The 12,500-nt window shown below is 39.0% G+C and overlaps 2 protein-coding genes across 3 annotated transcripts in view; both read left to right on the forward strand.

The window, feature by feature from the left end:
* The window catches only part of LOC138056886 (uncharacterized), a 16,089-nt gene extending 9,914 nt beyond the window's left edge, over positions 1-6,175 (forward strand). Inside the window, exons 8-11 of the mRNA XM_068902818.1 lie at positions 1,716-1,852; positions 2,177-2,216; positions 2,396-2,459; positions 3,116-6,175. Of these exons, the coding sequence (XP_068758919.1) occupies positions 1,716-1,852; positions 2,177-2,216; positions 2,396-2,459; positions 3,116-4,653 (1,779 nt within the window). The 3' untranslated portion in view covers positions 4,654-6,175. The remainder of the gene's footprint in view (positions 1-1,715; positions 1,853-2,176; positions 2,217-2,395; positions 2,460-3,115) is intronic.
* Positions 6,176-7,241: 1,066 nt separating this feature from the next.
* The window catches only part of LOC138056892 (uncharacterized), a 17,954-nt gene continuing 12,695 nt past the window's right edge, over positions 7,242-12,500 (forward strand). Inside the window, exon 1 of one of the 2 annotated variants that reach the window (XM_068902825.1) lies at positions 7,242-7,710. In XM_068902825.1, the coding sequence (XP_068758926.1) occupies positions 7,407-7,710 (304 nt within the window). In that variant the 5' untranslated portion in view covers positions 7,242-7,406. Of the gene's footprint in view, positions 7,711-9,565; positions 9,625-12,500 lie in introns of those variants that run through there. The other variant, XM_068902826.1, reaches the window with a different exon arrangement.

Raw genomic sequence — 12,500 nt, forward strand, 5'->3', positions numbered from 1 at the left:
GTAGAATAGCATCTATCGTAACCTGCTATTGTTTGGCATTGTAAGCAGCTTCTATTGTTTTTAAGTCTAACTCATAGTTTCAAATATTTAGTCGTTTGTTTTTGGCTTGGGTATCGATCGAGCCAATCACATTATTTGCTACGAGAGCTGCTACAGGACATCCCACTCTAACACCACTCTCGGTGCAGAGTAGAGAACCAACAAACTCAACCCACATATGACTCCGAGTCAGGTAATCGAACTCGGGCCACATTGGTGAGAAGTGAGTGCTCTCTCCACTGCGTGATCTCTGCACCCATTTTTTACCAGCTTCTACTGTATGTTTAACAAATCGAAAGTGGTTCAGCGTTGTCTGTACTCTTATCGACAACGGTATTCGTAATCACAGTGGTCAAAATGTCGTGGACTCACGACGCAGTCGAGTGAGTCCACGCCAAGTGAGTCAACGAGTGAGTCAACGCCAAAGAAAGTTTTTATTTCAGAGCGTAACCAAAATCATGACTCAAAGAAAGAGCAAGCGTTGTCTATAACTTCCTCGCAATATGATTGGTTTATTTCCCAAAATGGGCGTTCCTGATTGGCTATTACATTGCGTGACAAAATGACGCGAGCATGACTAGTACAGCGTTGTCTAGAAACTCATCTACAACGGCAAATTAGACAATCAGATTGCGAGATTACAAGCAATTGTGGTAAAAAGCGTCATAGTCATTTCAATGTAATTAGTCGATATTACACTTTGTAATCATGATATTACCCATATGTTATAATATTATAGGTTGATTAGGTTCGAGCTATTAAAGTGAAAGTCTCTTGGAATAAGGACATTGCTTCCCTTAGCTATAGCCTGGTTTTTACTACTGCCGCAAGCATGCGCACAAGCGAAAGCATAAGTAGTTTATGCAAAGTAAAAACGAACGTCGACATAAGCATCAACATCAACCACGACCTTCCCCATTTTAAATGGACAGACGCGGGAATCTGGAACGAGTGCTATAATAGACCTTATTCACGATAGCCGCCATGTTGGATTTGCTATTGTCATGCAAATTAGCTACACACTTCTGAGGGGGCAAACAACACAAGTTCGAGAGGTTATAACGAACATCTTAGCCACACAGATGATTTGTTTCATGTTCATTGAATGATTATCACCTAAGTAGTAAAACAGAATGCTTGCACAAGTTACTTCGATTTTGTTACTGAAAAATTAGCAGATAACGAAGTAGAAAGTCAAAAATGTCGGAGGAAATCAAAAGATATAAAATTATTATAAAAGGTACTTAATTCTAAATTCTAAAATGTACTTTAATCAATGTTAATTCAATATTTCGACGTGCCGATTTTCCGCAATTTGCCTTTATTCCAATGTTTGCCCCCAGCATAACACATGGCTAATTTGCATGACAATTTGAAAACCAACATGGCCGCTATCGTGAATAAGGGCTATTGGACAGACACGGGCAGACGCAGCAGATTTCTTTGTGCCTATGCTGTCTTTCCTTCTCACATAACGCAAGCGAACGCAAGCGAACGCAAGCATAAGGGCAAGCACAAGAAAAGGCAAAAAAAAAGATCCTTGCATTTGTACACATGCTTGTGTCAACCTCGTTTTCACGATGAAATAACCGCTCGTATGCTTACGTTTCTGCTGGAGTCGCTGGTGAAACCAGGCTTATCCAACTGACAAAAATTCGCTTGCTTATCTCTCTCAGATTCCTCCAAATGTTAGTGGTGGCAGGAAAGGAGAAAACCATGGTTTATACAGTGGTATTTCAACAGAGATAACAGCATTTGTCATAGTCACAGTCAACATCGTGGGATACTATGTTTATCAACGCCAGCGTTTAAAGTAACGCACGCTTCCTAATTTTCAACATACAACCGTAAGATAAGATTGAAACATGGTTTCATTTGTGCCTTTACAACACAGCCATATGCCTACGTTGGAGACCTCAAGATATGCTGAAGGTCTTTGGTGCACAGATAAAAACCTGAGGGATTCGAAGGGCAAGGGATGTTTTGAAGCTTGCATTTATTCTCTCAGTTTCGTTAAACGTTTGATGCTCCATATATAAAATCTATCTTATGTCTTTATTGCCAAGTCTCTTCTGGTCTTGACAAAGACTTACATATGTTGCAAGTGGCATTAAGTTCAAATCTGCTTTCTTCACAGGATGCCCCTTCGGCCAAGAAGTGTAAGCCAAGAGACAAAGGTACGTACAAAAGAAATATTATAGTTCTTAGATTTATCGTTTCCTCTATAGAAGTGAAATTCTACTCAAATTAAAGCAACAGGCACGATGCATGCTACAGCTATTGCTTTTGCATAATCCGCCCTCTTCAGTTCCATTGAGCCAGGCTTGTATTGACTTGTTATCTGTATTTTTTGTAGATTTCTGTCATAAGCCCGACAACAAACTCACCTTCAGATGAGGATGACACAATCAGAAGATCGCGTAAGTTGTCCTCTCCTCCACCTTTCGTCGTAGCTGTTGCCATAGCGACATACCTTAATCCCACTATCTGTAGAATAGCATCTCTCGTAACCTGCTATTATTTGGCATTGTAAGCAGCTTGTATTGTTTTTAAGTCTAACTCATTGTTTCATTTATTTAGTCGTTTGTTTTTGGCTTGGGTATCGATCGAGCCAATCACATTATTTGCTACGAGAGCTGCTACAGGACATCCCACTCTAACACCATCTTGGTGCTTCAGATTCAGTTAGATTTTGTCGTCAAGTTTCTTTTTATTCCAATTGTTGCTCTTTCCAAGTTTTCATATTTCTAAAAATGAACGAAATATTTTGCGCAACCATAGCACCATATTGAAATCCCGTCTACTACTGAAGACCGGGTGATCTGCCTCTTAATAATCATCCCTATGACTTCCAGGAGTGATCGATCGGTACGTAAATTCTCTTCACAATTTCAAAAAAAATGTCTGTAAGCTAGACAGGTATATGACACCAAATTCTCATTACTATTCGACAAAGAAATCCATGGTACTAGTTGGGAGAATGTACGTTTCGATCGTGGGAAAGAAAGGGTTACGAAACTAAATCATTTTGCTGGCTCAATTTTAAGCAATACTTTTACTCTTTCTCGAACAACAGCTATGTTTGTGCAAGACTATGGGATTCCTTCATGGGAAGATCAAGAGGACAAGGGTCCCGTATACGCAGTCATCGAATTCCCAGAAAAGCACTCGAAAGACGAAACAAAGGAGCCATTCTATTGTGTCGTGGAAGAGGCAGCACTGATTGACAAAGAAACGGGAAGAAGTGGTGCCTCAAAAAATCCCAAATCCGAAAAACATTTTAATGAGGATCACATTTATGCAAAAGTGAAAAATAGAAAGAAACGACGAGTTGAGAATTCCTTGAAGTTGCCCGACTTCATTAACTTGAAAGAAAACAGTCACTGTGGCAGTTCGGAAGATGAAACTGGACCTGTTCTAGAGATTCTGGGACCTTACGTGCGAGGAGCACAGGAACCAGATCTACCCGAGTTTACACCTGAAAAACCAGTGTATTTTACTTTGGAGGAATGTTTTTCGGATACATTTAGGCGAACTAACGACGACCTAGAGTGTGGAGATGGACCAATTTTCAGACTTGTGGGCGGCCCGGATCAATATCGGCCCATTTGCACTGAAGCGCTTGTTTACTACACCTTAAATGAATCTGAACAGGATGAAGAAAATGACAATAGTTCCAAGTTTACCATTGGACAAGTCTTTGATGAGTTGGAGGAACGCTTTCTCAACAAGGATGGTGAACGCGGGAGCACCAATCCAGAAAGACCAGAACCTATTCCTGAAACGAGCTATACAGGTCGACAACTCGCAAATGCTTCTGAGCCGGTGTACAACTTTTTGGAGGAGCTTTTTCCAAAAGGTACTCCTACTTTTAGCCGAGGAACGATACGTAATGAAGATGGCCCGATCTACTTCCATTTGAGGCGACTAAAATCCAATCACTCTAAAGCAACCAGAATTCAGCCCAAATGGAGAGATGTGGAAGACGAAAATCCGACAGGAGCAGACGGAAATAAAAAGACTAATCCCGTCTACACAAGAACGCCAGCGTTTTATACCTTGGAAAGGTCTGATTCTGATAAACAGAATGACAGCAATGACATCTTTACGATTGAAGAGGCTTTTGATCAATTGCAGGACCGATACCTAAAAAACCCCGAAGAAGCCAAGAACGCCTCTTTAGAGAGACCAGGACTCGTTCCTCAGGCTCGTTCTTCGAATGAGAAAGGTACGGGTGATTCTGAAGGCACAGGCGAACCAGGAAATAAGGTGCTTGGTAAAAAAGAAACTGTTCCATTTCAGCTGCTATCCAACCACGACGGCCCAGTTTATTTGCATTTGAGACGGTTAAAATCCAACCATTCCAAAGCAACGAGAATTCGTCCTCAGTTGGAAAACGAAGGGGAGTGTGGCGGCAAAGAAGGGCAAGATAACACAGATAAGGGACATTATGAAAACGTTCCCATTTACGTGCGAGCTCCAGTTTTTTACACCTTAAAAAGGTCCGGAACTGAAAAGCAGAACAACAATCACACTTTGGTTACAATTGAACAAGCGTTCGATGAGCTTAAGGACCGTTACTTTGAAAAGCCCGAGGGAGCACTGAAACAGTGACCCAAAAAACGCAAGTGTCCATCTCCAAAAAGATTATTTGGATAGCGAGCAAACAAAGAATTCAATAGCTGAACCCGAACCAATGCAAATTCAGTCTGAATGGGAAGATGAGCCGGTGTATAGCGTAATTGAAGAGCAATACCTTAAAGGCAGTGAGGGAAAAGATACCTCAAAAGAAGAGCCAATTTATTTAACGCTGGAGGAATTGTGTTCTGACACCCTCAAAAGGGACACAAGTGATAATCAAGATGACGATGAACTAGATGACGACATTTTCGTGGCACGTTACCTTGAAAGCACAGAGGATGCTGACTCCTCGGCGAGGCCAGTGTTTTACTCTTTGGATACATTTCGTGTGAAGAAGTTCGAACGGACATCCAGCAACGAGTCTCAATGCTAAAATAAAGGAATAGAACTCGTAGCAAGCCTGACTTGCATCACCATGGCATCACTCCTGATATCAGAGTGGTTTGGATAGATGCAAAACTCTGCTTCAATTCAATTTTTTTTTAAGACGAACTTTCTAAAGCCAGTTCTAAGAAAAGTGGCCTGAAAAATGATGACCCATCCGTCTAGATTTTGCACAGAAGAGCCAAAAAATTACAAAAAAGTGACAGTTTTAGGACGAACTTTCTAAAGCCAGTTTTAAGAAAAGTGGCCTGAAAAATGATGACCCATCCGTCTAGATTTTGCACAGAAGAGCCAAAAAATTACAAAAAAGTGACAGCCCGGTATTTAAGTAACCAAAACGTTTTGTAGGAGATACGTGAAACTTTAAAATGAATAACCAAGTAGAGTTATACGAAATAAATATCAAAAAGCGTCAGTAGTATTTAAAAAGAATCGCAGCCATTTCGGGTGTAGAACCGTTCTTCAGTGTGAAGAAAGCCGTTCTTTCTTCGGCTTCGTTCACGAATTTCTTCTCAATGAAGAAGGGTTCTGCGCTCGAAACGTCTTAGTTCCATGAGAGTGAATTGGACAGAGAGGCAAAGAAATGATTGTGTCAGGAGAGAAGTAGATGTAACCTTTGAGCACAGAATGCTAGATGAAGCAGACAAAATGACCACTGAAGGTGACGAGGTATATGGCAACTGAAGAAGGAGAGGAAACTACGCTGGTTTCAAGAGGAACACCTAAAAGGGAAGTCGGATTTCTCGAAAACAAAATGCACAGGGCCATACTATGAAAAGTTAAAAAGAGGGTTAGGGTTAGAGTTTTTTCCCTAATTAATTACGTTTAAGTACTTTCCATCATATACAAAATAAAGACGCTCGAAAGAATAGAAATATTTTGCTCGCAAGTTTGGAACTGTCACGCAAAAGAATCCCGAACTTTGACAATGTAATATTTTAAGGGTTTATGCGTCATTGTACATAGACGCGAAAACAAAAACAAAAAAAAAAAAGGAGGTAGATGAATGCTCTACGATGTAGTTTCTACTACTGAAATATAAAAAAATAGTCTCTACTGCTGCAGTAGTAATTGAAAAAAACATTTAAAAACTCGTTGCCCCAAGAACAAACTTGTAAAAGCAGACATTTTGCCGTATAGGTAAACTGACGTCGACAGGCGGGGCCAAATGCGATGCATGTTGCTTCAGTACGATAACCTCCCCTCTACCTTCCTAAATAGTTGAGATATTTGGATTAAGGTTGTTTAAAAATATAATAAAAATCGAGTACAGAAGGGAACTGACGAACCATACGTGCCAGTTAACTTCATTGTGAAAAGAAAATGTTTTATCGAAAAGTAAAACGCTAAAAGATTCTTTAAAAACATTTTCAAAAATTCTAAAAAAAGGACGACGTTTCGGCGATACTCTACGCCATCATCAAGTCAAGACGGCAAAAGTCACAAACAAGAATATATAAAACGTGAAACAATAAAAATATTTGTGTGTCCTATGGGTATAATACCCAAAAATAAGACAAAACGAATAATAGAAAATAGGAACGAAAGTGTCAAGTGAAAAGTTTGGCGCGGATTGAGTCACTTTGGGTGTTGAGAGAAGGTTTGATGTCCTTTGTAAACAGCATCTCGTGTATTAGGCAATCGAACTTGCTTCTGCATTTCTTTAGGACTTTAAAGAGGTGATCGATCTTTGCTCTTTTATTGTCATGTTGTGTTTCAAGGTGTTTGCCGATAGCAGAATATACGAGTATAAAGGGCTCATGCAACATATGAAGGGAATCCGATGTCTAGGTAATATATCAAACACGGGAAGGAGTGTTTCATCGGATATCCAAACACCGGCAAGCGAGCTGAAAAACGAGGCCGCCCGGGAAGGCCTAGTTTTTTAAACGATTTCGAGGTGGTTGGATTTTTGATGAAACACTCTTTCGAGTGTTGGATATTGATTCTCAAAGGAATCAGTATTTTAAGAGATATTTGGGATCAAAGTTGGCGAAATTTTATGCTAATTAAGACCACATATCCAAACTTCCTTCACGGTAGTGATTTCTTTTGTTTTTGGCTTATGAATTATTAATAAGTTTGAGAAAAGTAGTATCAAATCCACCATTTCTGATACATACATTGTATCTATTTTATTCGTCGCAGTCCTAAGGGCCTTTGTGAGTTGAATTGATTGATTTTGAACTTCGCGCGGGCATATTAATGTCTCTAAGCTCCGCCTCTATGAACAATGGCAATGTTCGATACGCACTGCCAGGATATATAACTGCCAAGAAGAGAAAGACAGCTTTAAATTTCCATTTATTACTTGACCAGCGATCCTTGAGTTCTCTACCAAGATGAAGATCTATCTCGTTGAAGTCTTGATATCTTTGTCACTTTGTGTCGAGCAAACTCTTCTTGAAAGTATCGAAATAAGGAGGTTCATTGGCTGGCTACACCAAGACTCGTTTTACATTCCACGAACGGTTTGCGATCTAGACAGCAGATACGAACAATTTTGTGCCACTGATATATGCGAAAGTCCGGGCACAGTTACTGATAATCATTATTTGTGCTCGTGTCCGCCCGAAAATGCTACTCTAACATATCGAGACAACCTTTGGAGATGCCGTGAAAATGTAGAGGTGCGAAGACATTTGGGTAAGTTTAAGTTTTGTCATGTAACCAGGTATCTCTTCCGTACGATATTCCTTTCTGAGTGTGTCCGTCCGTAAAATTTCTTATGCTCAACTCTATCGTTCGTTTATTTTTTGACTGGTTAACGATATCTTCATTTAAAAGCTTGTTTCCCATTTAACTGCGAATGATTGGAAATTTACGATATTCTTCTTTCGTGTTTTCTTAAATCCAGTTAATGTTTTGTCCACGAATAGTTTACAATTTTTCTTGTTTGTGCATAGGAATTAATGACATCAATCCATTGTGTTAATACACTCAACTGTTCAGTACAGTCGTCATTCCATACAACGTACAGCAATTAAGGCATCGTCTCAAGCATATCATTGAACAATGCAAACCATATTGTATATGCTACGAGTCTGATAATGTACGTTAAAAAAACTTTTCTATTCTTATTGGATAAGAGCAATGCAGTTTTCAGATAACACAGTGCAGAAAAGGGGTTATGCATTGCAAAAAGAGGTAGCAAACCAAGCATTCTGATTGGTCAATGAGCAAAGAAATTCAGAGATTGGCGCAATTATTGCGTGATTGCGTGATACGAATGCCTTGCGTCTGCTTAACCATCTCGAATTTTATCATGCATATTACCAAAAAGTATTCACATGATTTTTCTCGTGCTATTTGAAATAAATAAGAACTTGTGAAATTTTCTATGACTACAAATTTTGTTCGTCTTTGACAAATTTACTAGTGCTTACGATGACTCCGACTTTATATTTTAAATGTTCGTTGATAATTTCAAACTAATCAATAGTTTTATAGAAAACAACTGATACAACGGTAAAAGTTTAAAAGTGTAATGCTAAACTGACATGTCAGTTGTTGATATTGTTGGCTGTTTTGAATTTATCTGCTTGTAACGAATATCAATCTACAAAGAATCATTGATAGTTATATATATATACGGATCATCTTGTAAAAATCTACTGTTCTACTCACTATGGCTGATGATGATGTTTAAAACATTGAAACATGTCCCTTAAATTCAAATGTGGGGTTGTATTTTTAAAAATAATTGTAACACGTCTGCTATCAAGACCATTTGGAAAACTCGTTGAAGTCCTGATATCTTTGTCACTTTGTGTCGAGCAAACTCTTCTTGAAAATATCGAAATAAGGAGGTTCATTGGCGGAGGTGAATCCTGGAAATCGATAAAAGACTCGTTTTACATTCCACGAACGATTTGCGGCCCAGAAGACAGCAGATACCAACAATATTGTGCCTCTCATCATATATGCGAAAGTCCGGACACAGTTACGGATAATCATTATTTGTGCTCGTGTCCGCCCGAAAATGCTACTAGTCTAACATATCGAGACAACTCTCAAAGACGAAATGCTAAAGTGGAAGAAGCTGGACTCCACGTTGGAACAAACTTCTAAGCTAAAAAAGAAGCTCCAATTTACCAAGCAGAAATTACAAACAGTCACCGAGGAAAAAGATAGAATTGACTTTGACCTGGAAGAATTAGAGCAATATACGCGTAAAAACTCTCTAGAAATCCACGGCATCCCTCAAGAAGCCTATACCACAACCGACGATGTTGTTTTTAGGATAGATAGGAGAGGTATTGGATGTGCCGATCTCTCCGGGTGACATCGAAACTTCTCACCAGCTCAAATCACAAAACAAGCCAATTATTGTTAAATTCCTGAGCCACAAGGTTAAATCCAGTCTTTACAAAAAGCGTACGGCGCTCAAGGATATAGCGGTGTCTGATTTGTTTCCCACGTCAAATTATGCTACTTCACTAGGACGACGAAATCGTATCTTCTTAAACGAAAACCTCACAGCCTACCGACGTAGTGTTGTCAAAAAAGCAAATGTTATGAGGAAAAATGGATTGCTCGTTAGTGCGTGGACAATTGACGGTAAGATTTTTGTTAAGACTTCACCTTCGGGATCATCAGTAAGAATTCACTGCTTAGAAGATCTAGATAATTTGTAACTCTGGTACAAGGGAAGGGCATCGAAAGAAATCCAGCATGCAAGAGGTTGTTTCCAATGTAACGTTGCTTTCTGTTTCTTCTATAAGTACTTTTTGTACCCGATCTTGTTTCCTGTTTATTTATGTATATGCTTTTGTAGTTACCCTCCTAATCATCGGCCAGTTAATTAACAGATTCTCTGCTGGTAATCTTTTCCCTGATCGTACAATAACGGTATAAGTAAACACAGTATCTTGTCACTTAATGTTCGGGGTTAGAGAAATCGTGTCAAAAGAAACAGTATATTTAGTTTTTTAAAGGATAAAAATTGTCAATTCTATTTCTTACAAGAAATTTATTCAGTACCTGATGACGTGAATACGTGGAGTAATGAATGGGGAGGTGACATTTTCTTTTCGCATGGATCAACACACAGCCGTGGTGTTTGTATCTTAATTAACCCTTCATGCAGCTATACTGTTGAAAGTCTCAATAGGGACCAAAATGGAAGAATCATTTCAATTAACCTGTGCTCCGGCTCCGCAAATATTTCATTTTGCAACATATATGCCCCCAACGATCTACAACAACAGTTAGCCTCTTTGCGCAATCTAAATAACTTTTTGATAACAAATGTAGACATTGGAAATCTCATTGTTGGCGGCGATTGGAATGTTACCCTGGAAGCTGTTGACAAAAAAGGTGGGTCCCAGTGGAAACCCACCTCATACTGCAATCACCTCATTTCCATGATGGAAGAATTTTCACTGATTGATATATACAGGAATCTTAATCCAAGTAAGCTTTGTTTCACCTTCAAATCCAAAGCATTAAAACTCTCTTCTCGCATTGATTTTTTTCTCGTATCACAACCCCCGGCAAATCGAGTTTCTCATGTGCATACTTTAGTTTCCATCGCGCCTTATCACAAAGCAATTAGAGTCCAATTGCAACTGGAAAATGACAACAGAGGCCCTGGGCTATGGAAATTTAATAATTCATTGTTAGAAGACGAAATTTATGTTAAATTGATCACTGACAGCTATGCTGTCATCCAAAACAAATACTCAGAAATTGAGGACAAAAGGCTGAAATGGGAACTCATTAAGATGGAAATACGCGGCATCACTATTCCTTTCTCTAAAAATGAAGGTAAACAGTTACACCAAAAAGAAAGGGACATTCAAAATAGACTACAAGTGCTTGACAGAGTCATTTCTAACAGTCCTAATACAGACTGTATTGTTGGTTTTCACTCACGTGATCAACAGGCATGTTTTTCAACAAAAACGAAAGGAAGTGTTTGCATAATAATAGAGTTCAATTCCCGGAGGATTTGGTCGAGCACCAACATGGCCGCCTTTTCTTTGTTTAGGGGCACCAACATGGCGGTCGTGACGTCATGTGAAAACCGAGAATTAAGAACGAAATAAATGAATACAATAATTTAAAAGAAGAAATTGATCTCATTTATCAAAAGAAGGGTAAAGGTAGTATCATACGTTCCAAATGTAAATGGATTGAACGAAGTAAAAAGCCGACCGCTTTCTTTTTCAACCTAGGGAAGAGGAATTACAACCGTAAGTCAATTAAAAAGCTGGAGGGAGCAGGAGGTACAACCTTGACTAATGAGGACGAAATATTAAACGAAATTGAAACCTTTTATAAGAAATTGTATAACTCCGGATTAGACGAAAACGACTTGTTCGATTTGTTTGTACAAAGTCTAAAAACTCCTAAACTCCAAGACCAACAGAGAAACGAATTAGAAGGCGAAATTACCTGCAGAGTGCAAAGTAGTACTGCGGACTTTCAGTAGCGGGAAATCACCAGGCGAAGACGGTTTTACTTGGGAGTTTTATAATTGTTTCTTTGAGCTACTAGGACAGGACTTAGTAAACTGTCTTAATGAGGCATACCTGAAAGGCGAGATGTCAATATCCCAGAGAAGGGGTGCAAATTGGCGCCCGATTACGTTATTAAATGTTGACTATAAAATTGCATCAAAAGTCATAGCTACGAGATTTGAAAAAGTTTTGGATCTCTTAATAAGCCCTGACCAAACTGGCTTTCTGAAAGGTAGATACATTGAGCAAAATATTAGATTGGTCAACGATGCAGTAGAACAAACAAAAATACAAAATATTCCAGGTATCCTTGTACAGCTTGATTTTTGTAAAGCTTTTTATACTATCGAATGGAGCTTCATTAAAAGAAGTCTCGCACTCTTTAATTTTGGAGACAGTATACAACAATGGGTGTCGACTTTCTATAATAATTCGGAGAGCGCTGTTCTCAACAATGGATTTTGCACAAATTTCTTTAAACTGTCGAGGGGAGTGAGACAAGGCTGCCCTTTGTCCCCTTATTTATTTATCGTAGGGGCGGAAATCTTAGCGTGCAAAATCAGACAAGACAAAACAATAAAAGGAATAACAGTCTTTCAAAAAGAGCTGAAACTAAGTCAGTTTGCCGACGATACAACTCTTTTATGCAATGATTGCAATTCGGTCAATCGAGCTATCGCGGTTCTTAATTCCTTTGGAAATCTATCTGGCCTCAGGCTGAACCCGTCAAAAACCAAAGCGCTTTGGTTAGGGTCATTAAGAAATCGCAAGGACGAACCCTTTAACTTTAAGTGGCTCAAAGAACCGCTTAGAGTCCTTGGAACCTATATTTCATACGATGAGAAACAAAACGAGGAATTCAATTTTAAAGGCAAGATGCAAAAACTTGACACCATTCTTGGCATATGGAACTCTAGGAACCTCACTCTTTTTGGTAAGTGTCTTATAACGAAATCCCTTGGCATCTCACAG

The sequence above is a fragment of the Montipora capricornis genome, chromosome 7 (assembly GCF_036669925.1).
Source record: "Montipora capricornis isolate CH-2021 chromosome 7, ASM3666992v2, whole genome shotgun sequence".
Classification (NCBI taxonomy): domain Eukaryota; kingdom Metazoa; phylum Cnidaria; class Anthozoa; order Scleractinia; family Acroporidae; genus Montipora; species Montipora capricornis.